The 25019-nt window shown below is 42.5% G+C and overlaps 1 protein-coding gene across 1 annotated transcript in view; it reads left to right on the top strand.

Moving 5' to 3' along the window:
• syne2b (spectrin repeat containing, nuclear envelope 2b) overlaps window positions 1–25019 on the top strand; it is a 136866-nt gene that overhangs the window by 20677 nt on the left and 91170 nt on the right. Inside the window, exons 14-50 of the mRNA XM_061063570.1 lie at window positions 446–614; window positions 944–1040; window positions 1231–1430; window positions 1738–1902; window positions 3140–3280; window positions 3563–3664; window positions 3844–4020; window positions 4172–4330; window positions 4484–7969; window positions 8676–8810; window positions 9088–9213; window positions 11289–11482; window positions 11613–11694; window positions 11923–12023; window positions 12145–12265; window positions 12373–12660; window positions 13153–13748; window positions 14283–14438; window positions 14758–14908; window positions 15027–15185; window positions 15508–15675; window positions 15807–15908; window positions 16040–16240; window positions 17662–17869; window positions 17979–18091; window positions 18181–18383; window positions 18571–18678; window positions 19291–19570; window positions 20089–20418; window positions 20513–20842; window positions 20923–21222; window positions 22207–22434; window positions 22817–22933; window positions 23105–23431; window positions 23660–24004; window positions 24144–24322; window positions 24683–24899. Coding sequence (XP_060919553.1) covers window positions 446–614; window positions 944–1040; window positions 1231–1430; window positions 1738–1902; window positions 3140–3280; window positions 3563–3664; window positions 3844–4020; window positions 4172–4330; window positions 4484–7969; window positions 8676–8810; window positions 9088–9213; window positions 11289–11482; window positions 11613–11694; window positions 11923–12023; window positions 12145–12265; window positions 12373–12660; window positions 13153–13748; window positions 14283–14438; window positions 14758–14908; window positions 15027–15185; window positions 15508–15675; window positions 15807–15908; window positions 16040–16240; window positions 17662–17869; window positions 17979–18091; window positions 18181–18383; window positions 18571–18678; window positions 19291–19570; window positions 20089–20418; window positions 20513–20842; window positions 20923–21222; window positions 22207–22434; window positions 22817–22933; window positions 23105–23431; window positions 23660–24004; window positions 24144–24322; window positions 24683–24899 — 10561 coding nt within the window. The remainder of the gene's footprint in view (window positions 1–445; window positions 615–943; window positions 1041–1230; window positions 1431–1737; window positions 1903–3139; window positions 3281–3562; window positions 3665–3843; window positions 4021–4171; window positions 4331–4483; window positions 7970–8675; window positions 8811–9087; window positions 9214–11288; window positions 11483–11612; window positions 11695–11922; window positions 12024–12144; window positions 12266–12372; window positions 12661–13152; window positions 13749–14282; window positions 14439–14757; window positions 14909–15026; window positions 15186–15507; window positions 15676–15806; window positions 15909–16039; window positions 16241–17661; window positions 17870–17978; window positions 18092–18180; window positions 18384–18570; window positions 18679–19290; window positions 19571–20088; window positions 20419–20512; window positions 20843–20922; window positions 21223–22206; window positions 22435–22816; window positions 22934–23104; window positions 23432–23659; window positions 24005–24143; window positions 24323–24682; window positions 24900–25019) is intronic.

The raw sequence follows: 25019 nt of genomic DNA, 5'->3' as shown, positions 1-25019 counted from the left end.
AAATAGAGCTTCAGTCACGCCCCTTACAAGGATAGATTCAGCACAGGAAATAACTGAGCACTTTACGCTCAGTATTGTCATATCATTCTGTCATGTGCTAATAAAGGCAAAGCATATATTGTTTCAGATGGAGAGCTTTGATTTCTATAAATTGATACCAGAGAAGCACAATGAGTGTCAGGAATATTTTATTTTTTTCCAGAAATGTTGGCTTGGAATCATGAAAGTATGAGATGTGTATCATAATAAATGTGATTAGGTTTCAAGTTGTCCTATAGGGACTTTGTTGTTGACATGATTGAAGAGTCTCTTTCTACCCTGCTTGATTCCTCCTCAGTTTTTTGGGGGAATAATTCATAGCTTTAAATCTTCAATGGCTACCGAGTTTGGTCTTTTATTTTGATCACTTTGATAACATTATTTATGGACCCTTTTTTTGTACCAGGTTCACCAGTGTTAGAGTGTCTGCCAAATACCACGGGATCAGGTTGGAGTACCGGGAGCACCGGCACACAGTTTTGGATCTGTTGGGGCAGATCAAGACAAAACTCCGGGTCTGGAAGAGACCCTATATCTCCCCAGAGGCTGTCAGGGTGCTCCTGCAAGAATGGCATGTGAGTAATCAGATCTGGTATCTTTGATAATGAGTCCCATGTATTTGAGAGAGTGGTTTTGAGGAAGTGGTGGGAGGATGCACATTATAAGGTAATGCTAAGAATTGTAAAGCTAACATTAGCAACTGTAAATCATGGCGTTATAAAGTTATAGCATGTGCTTTAGTCTTGTGCCGCTCTCCGGAGCAACATAGAACAAACTGTGTTTTGATAAGGTTCAATAACTTGAAGTTAACGTTGAAGTCTCTCACTTAATTTAGTTTCCTTTTTGTTAGGAGTGTGTCTGATTCTGCTCTGGACTAAAACGTTTTTCTTTGAACATCTTATAGGAGCTGTCGAACACACAGGAGCTCCCTTCTTTGTTGGAAGCCGCTCTTCATAAGCTAAAGCAGATTTCTGAGAAATACTCAAGCAAATCTGCCCTTGGTAAGTGATCCTTCAGTGACAAGTGCTTTTCATTCCTAAGGACCTTTTATAAGATCTAGAATTTGAGGGTTATTTGAACTTTTCTTCTGCTTAAAGTTTGATTAAACCATTTCTCTGGTGATCCGGCCAGTTGTTGAGTCTTTTGTTGGATTGAGTGTTTTTTTGTCTGCCGTGTCGCTTTACTCCTCAGCTGGAGATTACAACCAGGTCAGTCAGCAGGTGAAGCAGCTGGAGGAGGACACAGCTGTAGTGTTGGAAGAGGTGAAAACAACCAAAAGCACCATGGGACGGGTCCTGTCTGCCTGGGACTCCTACAGCGACTGTCACAGCTCCTTGCAGGCGTGGCTGGAGCAGGGCTCTGTAACACACAGCCATGGGCACAGAGCAGAGGTAAAAAGAACACATTCAATAATGAGACGGGGAAAAAAAGTGTTTTCTAAGCTGCAGAAAACCATGACCCATTAACTAGTTAGCTCGTCTTATGTCACTGGGTGTCAGTCTCTCATCACTTCTCGACACAAAAACTTCTTTGAACTTCCAGCTACCCTTAAAATAACCAATGGGAATGTTTCTTTTTTTTAATGTCTTCTATTTAAAAGACATTTCAAAACAGACTACAGGAAATTAACAATACAGCATGAACACACAGTCAGACATCTTCATATACAAACTTCAATATTCTAATGTTTTCGTGAAGGTGAGACCTGAGTCTTTGGCTGAGTGGGGCTCCCGACAGGCCCACCTGAACGAGGTGGGTAACTTCCTCATCGAGTCCACAGACCCACAGACCAGCAGGAGCCTGGCAGAGGAGCTGCGCAGACTCAACATGCACTGGGCCGAGTTTGTCAAGAGAAACACGTTTGTAAGTTACACGACAAGCAAAACCTGGTTGGTGGGAAAAACTAAACCTGATGCTGTTTTATTTGAGCCATATTTTATACATGCACCTGAGCAGCCAATGCTTATTTACTGTTGTATTACTGCAGCTAATCAGCGAACCAGTGAAGAATTGTCAATTGTGCATTTTTGCTAAGTTAAACAAACAATTGATTTTCATGTTTTGTCAAATTCCTTTTTGGTGTCTTCGTCTCTAACTTAAAATGAATGCATATACTAATAAGCATGTGCTACATTTGTTATTTATGAAAGTATCTTTCAGGCTATATCTTTACCAGAGTAAGAAGATTTGTTTTACCTCCTACTGGTGGCCTAGATTCTTCTTCCTTTATTTACATACAAGTGACAGCAGGGATTTTGATGACTTATGATTGTCCCATTGTCACCATTGTTCTCACGCAGTGCTATTAGGGAGTGGCTTCAAAAGGAAAGTTGCACTCCACCTAAACGTATTGTGTAAGAGAGTGATTAGGTTTTAAGGTGTTGGAGTCAAGTGTATTGTAAAACAGCTTCACTGATTCCTCATGTTGACTATTGAAGGCTTAATATGCTACATTCTGAATATTAATAAAGGCAAAATCAAATGTATCCTATGTAAATATATTGTGGAGTAATGACTTCCTAGAAAAGAGAGTGAAGTCAAAGTTCCTCTGGGTTTCTTGTTCTTAGTTCTGTGTTCTTGTTCTTGTTCTCAGATGTTTTTCAGCACTTGTCTGCTACTCAAGGACATTAGCTGGTGAGATAGGAAGGGAGTAGTGAGGGATGAAGGAGGTGTGTCCAGATAGAGTATTTGTTTTGTTCTGACCATCTGCTTTGAAAGCCACATAGTCCTAATTTAACAAAAAAAAGAGGAAGAGGAGCACACCTCGGGACACTGGCAGACATAACGATGATGAACACTGGTTCGAGGGCCCACCCAATTGAGTTTTGCCTAGGGCCCCAACAGACTCTAGAATCACCACTGATCATGTCCATGGTGGTAATGGAATACAGGAAGCAAGTGTTATTTGAAATGATGGTATTACTAGATCTACAAACGGTGTGCTATAGTTCTATCCTCAAATCCGTCCTTTAAGCTTATCTGATTTGATTATCTGAGAGAGCATTATCTGTATTTCAAGATTCTGTTGTTTATTTTATTATTGACATTTTTTTTTGTATTTCACCTGATTTTTCAAAACCTATATTTGTGCTTTTTCCAGGACAGCACGGCTGAGCCCAGTGCTGATGTGCAGTTCAGACCCCAGGACATCCAAACCATGATCAAGGAGGCCACTCTCATTCTAAAAGAGCCTGTGGAGGCCATGGCTGGTCCCCTACGGACCTACAGAAAGAGAATACAGGTACTAATCAATGGATAACTTACACCCATACAGAGGGGAGAACAGTTATAGCTGTTCAACTCTGTTAACTGTCTGAACAACGTTATCACATGAACGATTTCAAAGAACTTTGTTCTTTCGCTTAAAGTATTAATTTAAAATGATTTACGTGCAAAAGTAAGTAAGTAAGTAACAACTTACTCGAAACAACTGATCTAGAACCTAGTGTTTGTTTTAGACACCTGTGAGAATTGGGACCAGATAAGTCTCTCTAGAATTGATTGATTGCTTTCTGCCCTTCAGTTCTTAATGAGGAAAATTAAAGAAGTGGATCTGGGGGCACTGGCTCCCTCCCAAGAATTCCCATTGGATCAGTTCCAGAAAGTGAAGCTCGCTGTACCTGAAGTATGTATTATTTGTTTTACATCCTTTTTAAATCTGTGTTTAAATACATGCAAGTCTTTTTGTTTTCATTTGCTTTTAACATTTTGTAACAAAATAGATACTGGCGGCTCCTGTTTTTGAATGTACAGTGTACTATACGTTTTTCTCTTCATTACAATCGTTTCCCTTGATATCACCAGGTAATGAAGACCTTGTTTGAGGCAGAACAGGTTTGTGCAGAGCTGCAACACAGTGTGTCCGGTCTGGACAGTCGCCTGGCTGAACTGTTGCATTGGGAGACTGAAGCCAGGGAGCTTTACCAGCTGCTGAGGGCCTCAGAGCGCGCAAAACAGCGAGGCCAAGACCCACGAGCCAAGGTAAGATTATTATAGAATTGAAAGGTTGTTTTACAATGACTGTGGATCTAAATGTTGCTTACTCTGAAACAGCTGTAGATCGAAAACAACCTATTGTACCTTAATAATGAATCCTGAAGGTTGTTCAATACAGTACCATATATTCCCCAAGGTCCTGATTTCCCGTGGTCTTCAGCTGGAAGGTCAGGTGGTCACAGAGGAGCAGGATCTGCAGGTGATGGTGATGACAAATCAGAAGAACTCTCCCGTCCAGTATCTCCATGCCTCCGCCATGCAGGACAGAGTGCGAGCTGCTGTTGCACAGTCACAGGTCAGTCATCTTTTTGCTAATTGAATTGGAAAACATTTGAGTTTTGCATGTTGTGTACTTGAGACCAGAAGGACACAGCTGAAGAATATCAGAGAATACCGTATTTGTAAAATTGCAATTTCAGTTTTCTTATTTGTCTGAATTCAATTCCAGGAAGCTGTAGGTATGCTGAGCAGCCTAGGAGCAAGAAGAGATAGAAGCAGAAGCCCTCCAGATGGCTCTCCTCCATCAAAAAAATTTATCCAAGCTAAAGGAAAACCTCAACATCTGAGACAGTCAGACAACGTGCAGCACACTCAGGAGACAAAATTAGTCACTCATCAGAGTCATGAAACCTTTGTGCCAAAGATAGTGGTGCAGGAATACAATGAAAAAAAGGTTTCTCCTACAATGCCATATACCTACGCACAAGCTCTAATGCAGACAAGGACAAAGTCGCCGCCAGAAGGCACAGTTCAAGCCTGGCAAGAGATAGTTGAGCACGAACAAGCGCATTCTCAGGGACTAGGATCTATACCCCAGCAACAGCCACTGCAGCAAGAACACTTAAACAGACAGGTGGATGAAGAGTTACATCACCAGGAAATCAAGCAACAGCAACCACAACAGCAGCAAAATGTGCCAACACAAGCACAACAACAGCTGCAAAAGCATGAACAACAAGATAAGGTGCAGCATCAAATGTTTGACATGCATCAAACTCAAGTTCAGCAGCATGTGGTTACTCATATCCAGGTTGAAACGCAAGTCAGACAGACATCAGAGCCACAGGAGCAGACCTCATCTCAACCTTCACCTGTAAGGAATGCACCTCTCAGTTCTCAGGAGCTTCAAAGCAGGAAGGCTCAGGCCAAGAAGAATCGCCCATGGCTTCAGAAGCCAGCCTCAGCAGAGCCTGAAAGTCCTGCTCCAAGTCCAGAACAGCATTCTACTCAGGAACTAATTCAAATAAGACAGCCGCAGCCACAATCAGACAGAGAAACAGTGGCCTCAGTTCAGGTTGTAACAAAGCATACATTAACAGACATATCCCAACATGAGGCAAATGCAAAGGCTACCAAGCAGCCACAACAACAGAAAAAGGAGCAACAAAACCAAACCCAGCAGACGCAAAATCTACAGCAACAGCAAGGAAAATTGCAAACTGAGCAGCAACAAAAGCAAGACAAGCAACAACAGCAACAGGAACAATTGCTGCAGCAACAGAAAAAGGAACAACAAAAACAACCACAGCCTACTGTAAGACATGCAGAACCAGAGACCATGGCTGTACCATTAACTGTAACTATGGCTCAGCTTCAACCACAAACAAAGGTCCAAAATAAGTCCCATATGCAAACTGAGTCTGTTTCTCAGGCAAGGCAGTCCACAAGTGTGTCCCCCACAAATGGTCAGCAACCAACAAAGATCATGTCCCAAACCATAGTGAGCCAAGGTCAATCACAGGCACAAGTTCCTCCACAAACACATGGTCCCACGAAGACACAGGGACCAAAAACACAACAGCTTCAGGCACAGGTTCAAACTCAGCCCTGGACTCAGCCCCAAACATGTATGCCTACTGGACCCCAACCCCATATGCAACCCCAGGCCCATAACCAAGCTGTTGCTCAAGTTCAGACATGGGCTCAGGTCAGACCTTCTTCACCTTTGCAAGCACCACAAACAGGCCAAATTCCACCTCCTGTTCCATCACATGTTCAGCTACGTAGTCACCCACAATCCTGGGCTCCAGTCAGGTCTCCCTCCCCTAGGCCACCAACTGATGCTCAAAGTCAAATCCATGCTCAGTCAGTGCCCCAGACTCAAATTCATCCTCAGACCATGCAGTCTCAAATCCAAGTCCATTCAATGGTCCAGGCCCAAACTCATCCTCAGTCCATTGCCCATCCTCAAAGCCATGCTGTTCCTATGGTCCAGACTCAAACCCATACTCCAATTGCCAAGCCAAGTCATGCCCAAACATTAACACAACAAACCCAAGCTCAGACTTTACTCCAGCCTCAGGGTTATCCTCATCCCATGACTCAGTACCCCCTGAATATTCAACCATCAGTTCAGCACCCAGGCCATATTTCTCAAAGCCCAATTCCTGCGTGGACTCAAGTAAGAGCTTCATCCCCAATGTCCATCCAGCATCCTCAGGGTCCTGCTCAAGTCCCACCTTACCCACAAGGCTACCCCCAGGGTCAGTCTCCATCCCAGCAGTGGACAACCCAACAGGAGCCACAACACCAGGCCATTACCCAGCAGAGGCATCCAAGTCCCCAACCACACCCCCAGCAAAAGAGTCAAGCTCAACATTCTCAGGCTTATCCAACAGGTCAGGTTCCACTACAGTGGCCCCAAACTGGACCCCAGCCAGTACCTCAGATTGGGCCTCCTGGCTATTCGCAGATAAGGCCACCATATAGTCAGCCTCAGATACAGCCACAAACTGAACCCTGGACTCAATCACAATCCCAGAGTTCAATGCAACAACAACCTCAGATGAGAGGTTATGATACATTTCATATCCAGGCACAACAAGGCCAATTTCAGCAACAGACTTGGGGTCAGGCACCACGTCAACTTCTGCCTCAGCCTTACCCCCAGCCCTGTCCTCTGCCTAATTCTCAGCAATATTCACAGGTTCAAACTCAACGTCACCCTCAGCCTCAGATGCAAGCACAAATACCACCACAATTGCAGCAACGACACCAAGTCCCACCTCAGAATCCATCACAGCCTCAGCCCAGGCCTCAAGTACACATTCAGGCACAAGCATCAGTACAGGTAAAGCCGCAGGTCCAGACTCAGCAGTCTCAGTTCAATATACATTTCCAGCAGCCAACTCCACAAACACAAAGTCAGGCCCAGCTCCAACCACAACAGAAGATTCAGTCACCAACCCAACCAAAGGCTGGCTCAGCTCCACAACCCAAACCTCTGGCCCAATTTCCACCTCAACCAGAGGTTCAGTCAACAACTCAGCCTAAAGTTCAGTCAACAACCGAACCCAAAGTTCAGTCAACAACTCAAACCATGGCTGACCGATCCATACCTGACCCCCACTTGCCACCACAACTCAAGACTGAATCACATATCAAGGCAGAATCACAACCAAAACCAAAGTTACCATCTGGAACTGCACTACAGACAGAGGCTCAATCACCAACTCAACCCAAAGTTCAGTCACCAAGCCAAACCAAAGCCCAATCAATGCCACAACCTAAACCACAGGCACAATTGCCACAACAGCCCCAAATTCCTGATCAGTCACCTACACTACCCAAAAACCAAACTACATTACAACCAAAGGCTCAGTCACCCCCACAGGCCAGACCTCAAACTCAAACACAGTCAAAACCTCAAAGTCAGTCTTCTCCACAACCCAATCCTCAACAGGCCAAAACTATTCCCATCTCCCAGGTCGGTGTCCTGCTTCAGTCTCAGGCTGAGTCACCAGATCTGTGCATTAAACCTCCAGCCTTGGCCCAGGCGCCACCACAGGCCTACACAGAGGCGTATGCCAAGGCCCAGGCTTTAGCCAGAAATGGTTTTGAGGAGGCAAAGCACTGTCTGCAGGAGCACATCATGGAAACCATCAATGTTTTTCAAGACAAACGTATATCGTCTGAACAAGCATCCGTGAAAGAGGTAAACATGATCACTATGAATCACTTCTGTTGTGTAATATCATACTTAATAAGTACATTTTATTATTAAGTTTGCAAAATAACCATAAAATTAGAGCACATGGAAGTCAAAGAATTAGTAAGGGATCATGTATTTTGAGAGGGTTGTTATTGCAGAATGGCACCACAACAGTGTGAGACAGACATTTTTGGTTTCCATTCAGCAGACTTAAAACTCAAAGACTTAAAGACTCCACACCCCATACCATGTCCCCTTCTGTGATTACTTAGTTAACCATATTTAGTTTTCTAGATGTCTGTGTCATAGTCTGGAGTTTTTGTGTTTTAACCTTAACCTCCTTCCTCGGTTGTTATACTCTCCTTTCTACTTTTCCATAATTAAAGACGGATATCAAATGAACCTTACTTTTTTCCGCAAATTGATAGGATTTCAGTTCGTCCACCAGAGTCTGTGATAAGAGCTGCGGCCCTAGCAACCATCTGCTTTACTAAACGGATTGCTCTTATTGACAACTATTATAGTCTGCTATTGATGGAAATCAGTCGGTAACAGAATATGTTATTTAACACAGCTTTCTTATAAATATAGATTAAACATGGTGATGTTATAATATAACATCACCAGGTTTAATATGTTGTTTTATATGATATGTACATTTTTTTTTTAAATTTCTAGCCTGGAATTGAATTCATGCCTTTGCCCTTAGGAGACATTGAGGACCCTGGACCCAGAGTTGCTGGAGGAGTTCCTGAGAGCAGCGGAGGGCATGGAAGCCTTTTGTACCCCCGCAGAGCTCAGAGACATGGAGTTCTACACCCAGTCTGTCAGGACACAGTGGGAGGTAGGACACCAACCGACTTAACTGGGGCAGTTTTGTAACGTGTGGGATTGTAGTTGCTGGGGATTGTTTACATTTGTTAAATGTAATGGGACTATTATGTCTCTTTAGGTTTAAATGTGTTAGATAATTGCCTATGCTTATGCCATAAATATACTAAAACTGTTTTTCATATAAATATCAGCAAATTGAAAAAAAGGTTTCACATAAAAACCTATCATTGAATAGCGTGTTTTTACTTTCTTTGATTGCTATGAATTTATTTTATTTTATCTCCTAGGCCGTGAGAGCTGAGATCTCAGACTTTTTGAAGCAATTACGTTTTGAATTAACAAGGAAAGACTTTAACAAAGCCGCCCTGCAGTGTGAGATGCTCTTAAGCGCCCCATTAGAAAACCAAGCCCAGGTAGCTGGACCATCAGAGCTATTAGCCATTAGCTGGTGTGCTTTGGTGGCTGGGATTTCTGCCAGTTGTCCTCTGCTTATCTAACCTTTGTTCCTCCTTCTTCTTTATGCTTCAACGGAATGTCTGATGATGGGACTTGGTAACTGCATTACTTATTTTTAGTTGCACTTTAAGAGACTGCTGTTTTACTGTATTTTCTTGAGTGGGAAGAGTCAAACACAGGAAGTATACACAGAAAAGTAACTTAAAAATCGAAATAAAGTTAAAACATGTACAGTTGCAAGAAAAAAGTATGTGAACCCTTTGGAATTACCTAGTTTTCTGATTAAATTAGTCATAAAATGTGTTCTGATCTTCATCTAAGTCTCAACAATAGACAAACACAGTCTGCTTAAACTAATACCACACAAACAATTATATGTTTTCATGTTTTGTTGAACACAACATGTAAACATTCACAGTGCAGGGTGGAAAAAGTATGTGAACCCTTGGATTTAATAACTGGTTGACCCTCCTTTGGCAGCAATAACCTCAACCAAACGTTTCCTGTAGTTGCAGATCAGACCTGCACAACAGTCAGGAGGAATTTTGGACCATTCCTCTTCACAAAACTTTTTCAGTTCAGCAATATTCTTGGGATGTCTGGTGTGAATCGCTCTCTTGAGGTCATGCCACAGCATCTCTATCGGGTTGAGGTCAGGACTCTGACTGGGCCACTCCAGAAGGCGTATTTTCTTCTGTTGTTGATTTACTTCTGTGCTTTGGGTCGTTGTCCTGTTGCATCACCCATCTTCTGTTGAGCTTCAATTGGTGGACAGATGGCCTTAAGCTGTCCTGCAAAATGTCTTGATAAACTTGGGAATTCATTTTTCCATCGATGATAGCAATCTGTCCAGGCCCTGATGCAGCAAAGCAGCCCCAAACCATGATGCCCCCTCCACCATACTTCACAGTTGGGATGAGGTTTTGATGTTGGTGTGCTGTGCCTGTGTGTGTTGTGTGTTCCTTCCAAAGAACTCAACTTTGGTTTCATCTGTCCACAGGATGTTTTGCCAGTAGTGCTGTGGAACATCCAGGTCCTCTTCTGCAAACATCAAGCGTGCAGCAATGTTTTTTTTTAGACAGCAGTGGCTTTCTCCGTGGTGTCCTCACCATGAACTCCATTCTTGTTTAGTGTTTTACGTATCGTAGATTCATCAACAGAGATGTTAGCATGTGCCAGAGATTTGTGTAAGTCTTTAGCTGACACTCTAGGATTCTTCTTCACCTCATTGAGCATTCTGCGCTGTGCTCTTGCAGTCATCTTTACAGGGCGGCCACTTCTAGGGAGAGTAGCAACAGTGCTGAACTTTCTCCATTTATAGACAATTTGTCTTACCGTGGACTGATGAACATTAAGGCTTTTAGAGATTCTTTTGTAACCCTTTCCAGCTTTATGCAAGTCAACAATTCTTAATCGTAGGTCTTCTGAGAGCTCTTTTGTGCGAGGCATGGTTCACATCAGGCAATGCTTCTTGAGAATAGCAAACTCAAAACTGGAGTGTGTTTTTTATAGGGCAGGGCAGCTTTAACCAACACCTCCAATCTTGTCTCATTGATTGGACTCCAGGTTGGCTGACTCCTGACTCCAATTAGCTCTTGGAGAAGTCATTAGCCTAGGGGTTCACATACTTTTTCCACCCTGCACTGTGAATGTTTAGATGTTGTGTTCAACAAAAACATGAAAACATAAAATTGTTTTTGTGGTATTAGTTTAAGCAGACTGTGTTTGTCTATTGTTGAGATGAAGATCAGAACACATTTTATGACCAATTTAATCAGAAAACTAAGAAATTCCAAAGGGTTCACATACTTTTTCCTGCAACTGTAATTCTCTTCAGTGGAAACACAGAAGTCACATTTTCAAACGAAGAGTAAAACAGCATTCTACGGGCCGGTGTGGCTGCAGATTAGTGTCTATGTTATTAAGTGTCTAAATATAACTTGTTCCAAATTCGTATTGTTAATCATCTGGTTTTAAACCAGTAAATTACATCCCTGATTACTTACTTTTCCACTCCATCAACATTCTCCAGGCTTGTATCTCAGAGGATGCCAGCTTTGCTCAGGCAGGGCAGCACCTTCAGGCCTTGAAAGATCTGTGTGACACCCTGAGCCCTGAGGATGCTCACCGCCTGGCCCAGACTCAGCTCAGGGAGTGTGAGAACAGGCTGGCAGCCATCCAGCGCCAATTCAGCGGAGACCAAGATGCACCACTCCCTGATTCTAGGTGATTTATTAACTGCTTTCCTAGATTTATTTTGGCGCTATTTAAATACAACTTGTGTCTTGTTCAGTCGTAAAAAATCGAAATATTAAGGAAAACTTAATAGAAACGATGCTCATTTGTTTGTTTACAGGATACCTGTTTCCTTCAGTGAGGAAATGAACACACAAAAAGAACCTACAAGACCATCTGACAAACCTCAGGTCTCAACTGAGGTAAAGGTTAATTCAAACACTCTACTCTTCAGTTTAAAGTCTACTACTTAAGCTCTTTAAAACAATTCTGGAAAATGGTTTAAAAAATGGTACTACTTCATCAGTCACATTACATTTACATTTCTACATTTCAATATTTTCTGCATTTATACTCCCTGTATAAACTGTCTGCTAATTTTGCATCGGCTGCCTCTGAGCAACTGTTAAGAAAGACGACATCTTTTTCAGGTGGCTCCAGTGAAATTGAAGACTGTGAGTGTGGAGAGGAAGGAGGTTGAAAAGCAGACGTCCGTAGAGGAAGAAGTCCCCAAGAAGGAGGCTGTTGAAAGGTATACTGATTAAAGCACATTTCAGGCTTAGATAATCTAACATTGGTTACATCCTTTTAGTCACTATATTCCAGTCTACTTGCTGACTTTAACTGTCTGCTTTAACTCATAAAATCTCCAGATATGAGAATTCAAAGAAGACTCTTCAAGCCCAACTGGCTAAAAATGAACAGAGCATCAAAGATGTTCCCTCTGACTCTGTGTCACTCAAAGGCCTGCACACAAGGCTCCAAGAAATACAGGTACAACGAAAGCTTGGAAGAATGTGACATCTTTAAACATCTTGTAGAAAAGTGAATCACTCATTTTAACATGCCAGTAATCCTGAAGTGATATTCTTGTTTAACAGTTCTTGAGACAGGAGACAGAGTCTCTGTGGTCTGACTATGCAAACCAGTGCTCCCAGTGCGGTAACCCTGGTCTGGAGCAGGAGAAGGCAGAGCTTCAGGAGCAGTGGCGCAGCCAGCAGTCCAACTTGCAGAAGAGAGGCAGCTCGCTGGGCGCAGCCCTTAGGCAGATAGACTCCACTGAAAACCACATGGTGGACTTCACAGACCGTCTCGACCGCTACCTGAGACAGCCCAAAGACATCACCGGCTTCACCCTGGCCAACACCAACATCCTCAAAGATATCAAGGTCCTCTTTCACACTCAAATACCTTTCTTTAGCTAAACTTTACTTTATTAAAGTGTAAGCAGATATAGACATTATCAATTGTGAGTCTTCTCTGAACCCTGGTTTGGTTAAAAGTCTATGCTGAAAAATAGTGCAACCTATATCATCAAATCTTGAAAGTTGAAAGTCAACTTCCGCCAAAGAAAGTTTTCACTTAAAGAAATGATTGACTCTTAACCCACAGCAAAAGAAACCCAAACATTTTCTTAAAAAATAGGGCAGGAACTTGTGGAAAGTAGCAGAAATGTGTGGAAAGAACTGGAGTTCATTGATTCAATTTGCAATTTACATTTCCGGTCGTAGGGGTATTTTGGCTTCACTTTTGAACCACAGAAGGAGACAGACAGAGACGCATTATCCATATTAATATAGGTTCAATGGTGTAACCTAATCCCTAAATCCAGAGTCCTTAGATTTCACACAATCCTCTCTTCTCGTCTTCTTTTGTGACAGGAACTGGATGACAACATCCAGAGTGAGCTTGACCAGCTTTCACGTCTGGACGCTGAATCTAGTGATCTGGGCCCCAGAGACTGCCCCCCTCTGTCCCGCGTGGTGGAGACTCACAAAGCGAGCCTTGATCAGCTTCGACAGCAGGTCCGCAAGAGCGAAGCATCCGCCCGCGCCCTCGACCGCTTCCTCATGTCAATGCGTACTGTAGATGAAGACATCTCAGGAGTCCAAGGCGCCCCCTGCAGCGACTCTCAGGTACTGCAGGACTGTCGCACCAAGCTGGCTCTGATCCGGCAGAGCATCGACAGTCTGCAAGAAAAGGCTCCTCAGCTGGATCAGCTCCTTCAAGGGGCCAGGCTGACCGTCACCAGGGATGGAGTCCCGGCCTCCTGCCTGGACATGGTGACTGCTCTGCTGAGGAGGCTGGAGGAGGCTGACAGTGGACTGGCCGGCCAACAGATGGGCCTCCAGAAGGAGACGCAGAGTAGATCCCTGGGCCTGAGGAAGAGGACGCTGCTGGGGGAGCTGAGGAAGCTGCAGGAAACAATAGAATCACAAGGCCTGAAGGAGCCCACCATGCCTGCTGTGCAACAAAGGTGAGTTTGATGTGCCAGTTGCAGTAATGCTAAGAGTTTCTGTTTGATGGTAAAAACGATGATGTTTTTTGATTAAACCTTTATTTAAGTGAGATGAAAATCTCTTTTTAAGAAATTTCCTGACCAAGACAGGCAGCAGCTCAATTAACACAAACAATATTTAACAACAAGATTGCGTACAATCATAAATATATGTGAAGGAGATCATGTACAGCCAGATGTATCCGCCTCCAAGTCCTTCAACATCCTCTGAAAAGCATCCAACGACAACAGCTCATTAAATTCTAGATGTTTTTGTCATTTTTTCCAAGTAGGCAGCCAACTTAAACGCCTTTTTACCCCGTTCATTTCTTTGCCCGTTTGCTTTTGGGTTTTTGATGACAACTTTTTCACTCAAGGGTCTGTCAATCGGAGTGGGCGTACTGCGTACTAACACAACAATGCAGAGTGAAGACACATCTGAAGACTTGTACATGCGCTATTCAAAATAATTGATTTCCTCAAATGATCTAACGACAATCTTGCATGTTTCAGGCTACGTGCCTTGTCTGATTGTGAGAGTCAGGTGCAGAGCCTGCACAAGGAGCTGCAGACCCTCCGTGAACTTCAAGAGAAAGAAGGAGGAGGGGAAGACCTCTTTCAGGACCTGGAGAGCCAGTGGAAGGAGACTCAAAGAGCTTTTATTGATGGGTAGGTTCAACAGGAGAAGCATGTTCAGCACGAGTTTCTAAACAAATCGTTTACAAATTAGTTAAACTGTTAGGAGTAAGTGACTCTCAACCTCAGTGTAATAAGGTTGCTGAAGTTGAGCTACATTTACAGCTTAACTGTAACCTTTAACCTGAACAGATTGTATTAAAAGCTAGCTATCAAGCTGACCTCAATCAGTTATCACTGTGGTTTCATTTAGCTTTGTTGAAATGGTGATATCAGTTTGTAGTCTATTTTTGTTTTTAGCAGTAAGGTAGCATAGATTAAAACCATTTCTGCTATTTTCTCCCTTTGGCAGCAAGAAGCAGTACAACCTACTGCTGGAAAATCTGAAAAGGTTCCAGAGCTGCCGCAGTCACCTGAGCAACACCATGCAGAGAGCAGAGCAAGCCATCAGCGATCAGGCTTCCTACATGGGGAAGGACAACCTGCAGAGAAGTATAACCAAGGTTAGTCAAGAACAGTATGATTCTATTGAAAACGGTTTCTTCTGAGTCAAAAATGGTCTTCAGTATACTACGACACACGCGGAATTAAAGTGATGAAGCCACATGTGAATGTTCACAGGTTGGTGACATAAAGGAGGAGCTTGCTGGTCTTGGGGCGCCTATGGAGGAGATGAGGGGAGCTTGCAGACAGCTGCAGAACCAAATGAAGAAGTTCCCAGACTGCAGCCAGGCTTCCTTTGAAGCAGAGGCTGACACACTCATGGACAACTGGCTGGACGTAAGCATCTTTGCATGGTTCTTATTTATATAGAAATGAACAAAAAAAACAATGTACTTTGATTCAACATATTCAATTTAAGTTATAGTAGTTAACCTGTAAGTAAAGGGAGTCCAAATAAAGACACAGTTTAGAAAATGCTTTATAACGTTTGTTAATGTAGCATTTTAAATATAGGATATTGCTCCATCAACTGAGATCTTTCTGAGTGAAATGTTTAAATACCAACCTCAAAGGTGTAGAAGTCGTTCTGATTTGATTGTAAAGCTTCTGTCTTAAGCTCTACTTGACTTAACATTGTTGACTTTTGGTGCCCTTGCAGGTGACAGAGAAGACAGATGCCTACATCGATAACCTCCGGGTGGGGCTGGAGCTGTGGGAGAAGCAGCTGATGGTGGGGGGAGAGGTAGATGGCTGGGCGGGGGCTAAACTGGCGCTCTTTGCTGAGAGCCACCCCTTCCACAATGAACAGCAAGTGCTCGCCATGAGGGTAAGACTCCCGGATAAAATTGTGTTTTTAGTGCTTCAATGTGAGATTGGGCAACCTCAACTTTTTTAAAACCGGTTTGCTCAGAAACGTCAAATACTGTCGTGACACACTTGAACTTGATGTCTTCATAGGACGAGATAAATGGCAACGAGGAGAACATAGAGCTTTTCCACAAGAAGTCTGCAGAGATCCAGGAGATGCTACAGGGTCAGGAGGCACCGCTGGAGCTGCAGGTGACCAAAAAAAAAACAATAATTCATCTATTAGTTATTTTTATAACGTAGCAGCCCTTCAATGCTTTTACCCATGTATGGCTTCGAGATTTATTGACTTGTCCATTTCCTTTTGACAATCTTTCAATAAGGTGATGGAAACCCAGCTGAGGAAGAGGATGCAGCAGGTGAAGGAGCTGTTTACTGACTGCACGGACGTCTTCGAGGAGCTGGTCGCTGTGAAGACGCACCTGGCTGAGAAGATGGAGGAGTGTCAGGTGGCTGTGGAGAGCATCCAGTGTTCTCTGGGTAATCTTGACGCTTCACAACCAAAGGACGAAAAAGAGATACAGGTACACAGCTGTTCAATTTGTTTCTTTTGACTGGGACAGTGTACAGCCTATTAGCTGTACCAGAGTTAGCTATGATGAGCTAATTTACATCTGTAGTCCCTGGGCAGGAGACAGAGACAACACATCAACTACACAACATTACACAACCACTGATATTAAAACAGTAATCGGCTAAGAGCACTTCACTTTAAAAACTAAACTACAAAAGCAGCTGTACCACAACATCCTATATCTCCAAAGCAACACATTAACAACACCATAGTAACACATCGATACACTACAACATGATCAAACAGAGTTCATGTGTTTATGTGTGTTGAGGACATGATTGAGTTAATTTGAGACATGATTTCATCTTCAGCAGAGCTTCAGCACTCTCTGGTTTTAGTCTGGATGGAGTTCTAAAAATGTGTAGCTCTAGTAGAGACGGCTGATTGGCCAAACTTGGAAGATCCGTGCTGTATGTCCTCAATTTGATTTAATGCTTTGTTTAGTTGACTTCACGCGTTGAAGAGAAACTAAATTGGATCAATCTCATTTAGATACATAGTTTGAAGGTTTAACAAATCCAGATCACCAGTGTTTTTTATACTTGACTTCACATTACATACTCTGTCCACAGGGGGCGCCAAAACCACACCAACTGAAATATCCTGCGAGCTGCTTTTAATTAGATATTTTATGTTAAAATTGATGCTCTTTGGTGAACCCTCATGTAAACTTTATATACTTTGTCACAAAAGCAAAACAGCATTCTGGTGCAATAATAATAATGTCTCTTAAAAAGTAAAAAAAATATCTACTGCTTTCCAAATATGTTGTTCAGTTTAACAATTTATATTTATTTTCTCTGTAATCCAGTCAGAATCCAGCCCTAATAGTTTGTTCATACTCCTATTCAAAAGTTTGAACAACACAAACTGGAGGTTTTATCCGGGTCAAGACCAGGATTTGATTATCTGATCTTAAACGGTTGCATAATCATTTGTTTTTTATTTTAAACCACCTGATTTAAAGGTTTAATATTACCTGATGGCTTTCATGTTGTTTGATTAATTTTGAACAACCAGGCCCTGAGGTTGATACAAATAACTGTAAACAAAAAAAAAAGAATGTCATTAAGAAATCTAGAAATGGAAATTGAAATATTCTTCAATATTTCAACCCTTTATGGCTTAATGCACAAACAGAACTTTTTTTTTTTTCAGACAAAGATAGTCTGAGAAAGAAATGACGAAAAATGTCTCACTAAGAAGCAAAAAAACAAACATTTGAATTGGAATAAACACAAAGTTCTGGTCTTATTTCATTCCAGATGTCATGACCTATCAGATACGTTTCTGGTTTGGGAGTTTGAACTTTGAGCACCGTTCTCTGATTCTACCACTGAGTAAATAAAGTTGCCGTCTTGTCCCCACCAGGATCTGAGTCATGAACTGGACTCTCAGGAGGAGCAGTCCGAGGCTGTGATGAAGGAGGTCGTCCTTGTTTCCAGCGTGGCCAGTCCTCAGGTGCTGGAGTCTCTGTCTGTGGACTGCAGCCGGCTCAGGGAGGCCATCTCCAGAACCAAAGACATGATCCACCTGAAGAGAGAAGAGAGGGACAAAGGCATGCTCAAGGTCATCAAAGGTGAATGCTGATTCTCTCCAAATACAAACAGAAACAAACCCCTGATATATCATTCACTGGTTAAGTTTTTCTCACTAATGTGGTCATATTTTAAAATCTTTTTCTCCAGATGAAAAGCAGTCATTCATTGGATGGTTCCAGGACTTGCAGATGTCTGTCAACGAGTGCTTTGAGAACCCTGAGAGCAAAACAGACATTGAAACATCCTTGCAAAGACTCGCTGTAAGTTGATGGAAAAGTTCCTTGGTAGAAAGCTGCCGTAGATTGTTGGCTGATGGTTGGATCCTTATAGTTTCTCTCTTGTCCGTCAGTGTTTCTTAAAAGCAAAGGATGCAGAGAAACGTCTGGAACAGCTGAAAGATCAGTTGGAGAGAGGCAGTCGGAAGGTTCCTCCCCAGCAAATCTCTGAGTTCAGCGACTGGCTGAAGGAGCAGCAGGAGGAGGTGGGAACGTTCAGAACGCACTGCCTCAACAGGCAGACACAAATGGAGTCACTCCTCAGCGACCTGAGCAGGTACTCACCTCTTTGGTTTTCTCAACACCCGGTCAAAAAAATGTAATTAATGCAATTCTGCTTCGTTGAATGTACCAGATGTTATGTAAAAACATGTTTTATATTTCTAATTCTGACCTCCTTTAAGAGAAATATCAAAGAGAGGAAAACATATTGACATAACTTTTTTTTTTCTTTTGTTTTGTAGTCTGCAGAAGCAACATGATACCTTCCGGGATTGGCTGCAGAAAAAGGAAAAACAGTCTGTGGGATCAGACAAAGCTAAAGTTCTCCTCAAAGAGCTCGAGGATGAGAGGTGATCTTCAATGTGCAAACACGTAGAACTGGAATTAGTCAAGCTCTAACATTCATTTACATGAGTGTGCAATAATATAAATGCACTGAAGTGAGCATATCACACATATGCCCCAGCAACAATTAAGTTATTTATACATGGTATCGCGAAAGGAAATCATGTTCCATTGATTTAACAGATAAGACAAATGCCATTATTCAACAGGTTTGTCTACTGGAAATGTAATTATATAGCTCATAATTATGAATACAAAAAAACCTGCATGCAGTTATATATATGTATAATTTGAGTAAGGAATTAAATATGCAAAATGCAGAAATCTTTTTATCATTAAAATTAGGCCTTTTTTGTGGCTCAACAAGGCAAGTTGTGGTTTTTAAAGTCTTTTTGATTACTTAGAATGACCGTGATGTTGGTGGGCTTAATATAGAAAACAAGATAAACTTCCAAAACAACAATTGTACAGAACAATCTCACCTATCTCCCATATTGTGTTGCACTACCATCTGTCTGTTTCAAGAGCTTTTTGTGATACAGCCATTATGTCTTAAGCAAAACCCTTTAAATGGCCTGTCGTGAACATATGCATCGTTCTGCTTCCCCCTCTGACAGTGGTAGAGCCGACTCACTCAGAGATTGTCTAGCTGCATTACGTAAACAATGCGTCAGAGCTGAAAGCCTCCTGAAGGACGGGGACAACTTGTTACAACGCTACAGAAACCTGAAGGCCAGGCTGCAGAAGCAGGTGGACAGCCAGAGCGCGCTGGAGGGAGAATATGGCAAGTTTAGTACTCAGGCTAAAAGCACAAAGACCTGGATAGCTGACCTGCTGCAGCCCCTCACCTCCCCTAGCAAAGACACCAAGAAGGAGGATCTGAAGAACAAAGCCCAGGTCGGTGAAAAGGAGTTTGAAAGCTAAGCTTTTTGACACAAATTCAGAGTAATGGAAATGAGAAAAATGTACTTCTCTTCAGAACTTATAAGAACTATATTTGTTTACATTTGCATTTTTGTCTTATTTCACTGATCTTGACTGTATAGAAAAGCTAAACTCAATTAAAGAACAAAAAAAACATGCAAACAAAAATGCAATATAGTTTGGAGCTGTTACATAGGCTTATGTCATGAGATAGCCTGAGCCGCACAAGCCCTTCCAGAGGGCCTAGGCTAAACACAGCTCACCTGCAGCTAACCTGCAGCTACAGAAACAGTCAGGGATAATCAAAGTTATTTTTATAGGATTCTTCGTCTGGGGATAATTGATTATGAATACCAAATTCTATTGAAAACCATTCAAGATCTGCTTAAATACTTCAGTGTGGAAAAACCGTTGGATCAACAGCGTAAATTATATTTGTACCGCTTGAAGTCACATCGCCAGTTTCATTATTTTCCCACTTTTGTGACTAGGCCATCCTGAGCTCCAAACCTGAGGGCGACTGTAAAGTGAACTACCTGAGGAAACAAAGCCAAAGTCTGTGTGAGAGTGAGGACCTGGAGGAGGACAGGAAACAAGACATTCAGCAATCCGTCAGAGAAACAGAGGAGCAGTGGAGGAGTGCTCTGCAGACAGCTGAGCAGGCTGTCGACAAGGCAGAAACACAAGCTGTGTTAGAGAAGGACTTTGACACTTTCAAAGCCAAGACTGAAGAAGTTCAGACGTGGATTAAAGACCAAGAGCAGAACCTGAAGTCGATCGGTGGTTGCATGAAAGTAGAAGAAAAGCTTCCGATTGCACAAGTAAGTGTAAAATGATCTGTTTGTTAAGGCTAGCATGGAATGCTTTTGTTGGAGGTAAAGATGAACTCCTAAAAAACATACTTATTGTCTTCAGGCTGCTCTAAACTCCAAGCCTGATGGAGATGCAAAGCTCCGGGATCTGAAGCAACAATGCCAGATTCTGTGTGACAGCCAGGGATTGGACGAGAGCAGGAGGCCAGAGGTTCAGGACGCCATCAGGAACACAGAGGAGCAGTGGAAGAAAGTCCTGCATGCTGCTCAGGATGCTCTCGACAAGACTGGGACTGAAGTTGCTGCCCAAAGGGACTTTGACGCTTTCAAATCACAATGTGAAAGTGTCCAGTCCTGGATCAAAGAGCCAAAGCAGAAGCTGTTGTCCCTCGGTAGTCATATGCCGTTTGAAGAAAAGTTAAAGGTCGCACAGGTGAGTTCAGTCAGAAAAAACTGTTACTGTTTTCATTTCTTTAGTTAATAATTGAATCATATTTGTGTCCTCATCTTAAGGCTATTATGACCTCAAAACCCGAAGGAGACTCCAAGCTGCTCGACCTGAAGAAACAAGGGGAAAGTCTGAGTGAGCATCTGGAGGAGAGCAGAAAACCAGAAGTTCATCATTTGGTAAAAGATGCTGAGCAGCAGTGGAGAAATGTTCTTCAGGCCGCCAGACAGGCGGAGCTGCGAGGTCTTTCTGACGACTTTGACTCTCAGAGTAAAAACACTCTGTCGTGGATCAGAGACAAACAACAGAAGCTGCAGTCTGCGGGCAGTCACACACCAGCTGAAGAGAGGACACGCACAGCTCAGGTCTGTTTGAAGCTAATTTACTCTAGAAGGATTAGCTTTCTGAAATTTGCCAGGGTAGCTTTAAAAATAATGATGTAAGAATCTGTAGAAATACGTGTGAAAGTGTTTTGAATTGAACCGTCTTTAAGTAAAAGCTGAACAGCTCTATAAGTTTTGGAATCCTAAAATTTAGCTAAATATTAAAGGCATCATGCTAAACAGATGTGCTCTTTGGATGGCCCCAGTTTTGGAATTTGTTGGTCATTTGTCTGATGTGTCCCACACCACATGAATGCAGCATAAGTCTAAACACTTACAAAAATAAACACAGTAGCATGCTAAACATGAATACACGCATAATTAGCAATAAAAATGCTAGATGTAAATATGCATATTAAACATGAATAGTAGCATGCTTAACAAAAAACATTAGCATAATTAACCAAACAATAGCATGATAAACCTCAATTTTGGCATTATTTACATTAAGAGTACCCTAAACATAACTTTAGCGTAATTAACATGAACAGTAGCATGTTAAATATAGATATTAGCATAGTTAACAGTAGTACCTTAAACAAACTTAATTTGCATCATGATTAGCACAATATAAGAACATTAGCATGCTAAACATCATTTAGCACAAAAAACCAGAGCATTAGTTAGCTAAACATCAACGTTCTCAAGCTAATCTAACTGCTCCAAGCCTTACTTAAGAGTAAGCAGGACGCAGCTGGAGTGAAAAAGTTCTTTTTTTTAGTCTCATAACAGAAATGCTATTTTTTTAAGACTTTCCTTGACCACCAGCCTGACAGTAAACCTCTCATTTTGCAGTGGTAAAAACGTCAGCAAAGCTGAGTTTAATTTAACTTTCATCAACTAATTTGTAGTTTTCTGATACACATCATAGTCCCACACACCCACCCCTTCATTCCTTGTGTCAAACGTATACAGTTTAAATGGATCAGCTCCCAGTTTACAATTTATGTTGTGTGATGTTTGCAGAGCATCTTGAGCTGCAAACCTGACGGTGACTGTAAGGTGAACAACCTAAGGAGGCGAGGCCAGAGTCTTTGTAACCATCAGGATGCAGACCAGGGTCGGAAAAAACACATTCAGCAGACGGTCAAAGACACAGAGGAGCAATGGAGGACGGTCCTGCAGGCCGCGAAACAAGTTGAAGATGCTGCAGGAGCTGACATCACCAAGAAGGCTGAGAAGGTGAAGTCGGAGGTAAGAGAGGAAACTGTGAAATATCATGCAAATCTTTAGCTACCATTGAAATGTATCCACTGAAAAAGTTTGTCATATTTTATATATTACCTGTGCAACAAAACAGCAACTTTCAGTTTTCAGTTCTCAAATCTTCTAAATCATAATTTATAACTGAAATTAGTGAAATGGCTTTTGTGACTAAGAACCTTCTCATGTATTAATCGCATAGCAATAGCATAGAACTTGGAATATATCTTATATAAAATAAATATTATTACACACTGACACAGTGGAAGTGTATAAAAAAAGGTTCAAACATTTGTCCTCGACATTCCTGTTTCAGGGCAGTCTTTGGGTTCATTTTGAGCCGCCTCATTAAGTCATTATCTTTCCTCTTCAGCTGAGAGAATTTGATACCAGTCAGCAGGATACTGGCAGATGGCTTACAGACTTCCAACAACAAGTGGACTCACTGAACAGCCAAACCAAAGCTGAGGACAAACTGCACGCAGCTCAGGTGAGCAATGGTCAAGATACATGGACAGATAAAGTAACATGCACTCTTTTTATTGTACCTCTTTTTTGGGTCACATTTGGTTCAGTCTCAGTACTCCTATCATCATTGTTTTTCATGAAGTCCTCACATGCCAAAATGACATGACCATGACATCTGCATCTTCTTCTACAGGCCATCATAAGCTCCAAGCCCGCAGGAGACTCTAAGCTCCAGGAGCTCAAGAGACGAGGTCAGAGTGTGTGTGCTCAAGACCTGGGGGAAAACAAAAAACAAGAGGTGCGACAAAAAGTACAGGGCGCTGAAGAGCAGTGGACCAGAGTCCTGCAAAATGCCAAACAAGCCCTGGATCAGGCTGAGAGGCAGTGTGCTGTGGAGGGCCAGCTGAAGGAATATGAAGCCCTGAAGGAGAAGACCAGAGCTTGGCTGGAAAACAAGAGGAAGAGCCTGGACTCTGTGGACAGTCAGACGGATCCAGAGAAGACCATCATCACTGCACAGGTCCGTTTGAAGAATTAAAAGGCTTTGCAAAATCATATCGAGCCAAAGGTTTTTAATGTGTAACTAGTACACATGCTGCTTTTACATCTCTAATATTTAACGTTTTTTATGCATGCCTTTTTAACCTGTGCAAAAATGTGTTTTTCTTGTTGTCTTTTTGATTGATATTCTGTCAGTGTTTGCTAAATGATGAGTATTTGCTGTTGATCATCTATTTTTAATCCTCAGACTATTCTGAGCTCCAAGCCTGAGGGAGACTCCAAGCTGAGTGAGCTGAGGAGGCTAAGTCAGAGTTTGTCCGACCAGGAGGACCTGGAGGAGAACACAAGGCGAGAGGCTCAGCAGACAGTGAAACAGTCAGAAGAGCAGTGGAAGACGGTCCTGCAGTCGGCTGAGAGCACTCTGAAGAAAGCTGAGGTCCAGTACTCGCTTTCCAGGGAGCTGGAGGCCTTTGGTACCCAGGCAGAAAGCACCAAATCCTGGGTTGAAGAACTGCAGAAACAGGCCAAGTCCCTAGGGAGTGGTACTCAGGGCAACCGAGCCCAGTTAGAGGACAGATTGAATAAAGCACAGGTAAGAATTCACTATGTATTTTCAACTAATATTACTTTTTCCTTTGTGAGGAAAATGTTACATCTGGTCAGTGGGTACATTGCAGCTGTTTTATAAAGCTAAATATGTCTGATATAAAACTGCATGATTGTGTCTTTAGGTCATCTTGAGCTCCAAGTCTGATGGTGACTCTCAAGTGACGGAGCTGAAAAGACGTGTGCAGAGTCTGTGTGAGCAAAAAGATCTGGAGGGAGACAAGAAGAAGGAGGTACAGCAGAAGATCAAAGACACTGAGCAGCAATGGAGGACGGTCATGCAGGCTGCTGAGGACACACAAAGGTACGAAGAGCCGGTCTGAGACAGCTATACAATGTTTTCAGCAGTACCCATTTTAAACGCCCCGTGTCAGAGTTACATATTGCTCCTTTAATCAGCAACCAATGACAGAAATAATAATGAGAATTGAGTGCATTGAAATGCAAAAGCACTAAGGGCAGAACAAAGTCCATGTTATAGTCTTACTTTAAGAAGGCTTCAGTTAGTTGCAAACACATTGGAGAGTGTTGAACCAAAAAAATGTAATGTAATGTGAAATGTGTCTCTTTACAGTCTGAGCATTTAAATTTGATGGACAAATGAAAGCGGAATGGTTTCGGATTTGTTTTCTTACTGTTCTCGATTGTTTTTAATCCCCATCAGACAGTTGAAGGGTGTTGTGGATCGTTTGGTGTCCTGTGAAAACCAGCGCAGTAAGGCTGAGGCTCGCCTGACAGATCTTCAGAAGCAGACGTCCAGCATGCCTCGTGTGTTCCCGTGGCCTGGCCTGGGAGAGAGGAGGCAGACTATGGAACAGGCCAGAACCCTGCTGGACCAGAGTTCAGCTTTGGTCCCCGTCCTCTCAGGCCTCCGCAAACAGGTAACAACGAGACACAGGATAAGCGTTTTCAACCATTTGTTTTCAGAGATTTTTAAACTGAGCGAGTGTGATTCAAAACAATTGAGATGATTGTCATGAGTTGAAACCAGAAGATGTGAT

This window comes from Labrus mixtus, chromosome 18, assembly GCF_963584025.1.
Source record: "Labrus mixtus chromosome 18, fLabMix1.1, whole genome shotgun sequence".
Classification (NCBI taxonomy): Eukaryota; Metazoa; Chordata; class Actinopteri; order Labriformes; family Labridae; genus Labrus; species Labrus mixtus.
This window is presented reverse-complemented; position numbering and strand designations above follow the sequence as displayed.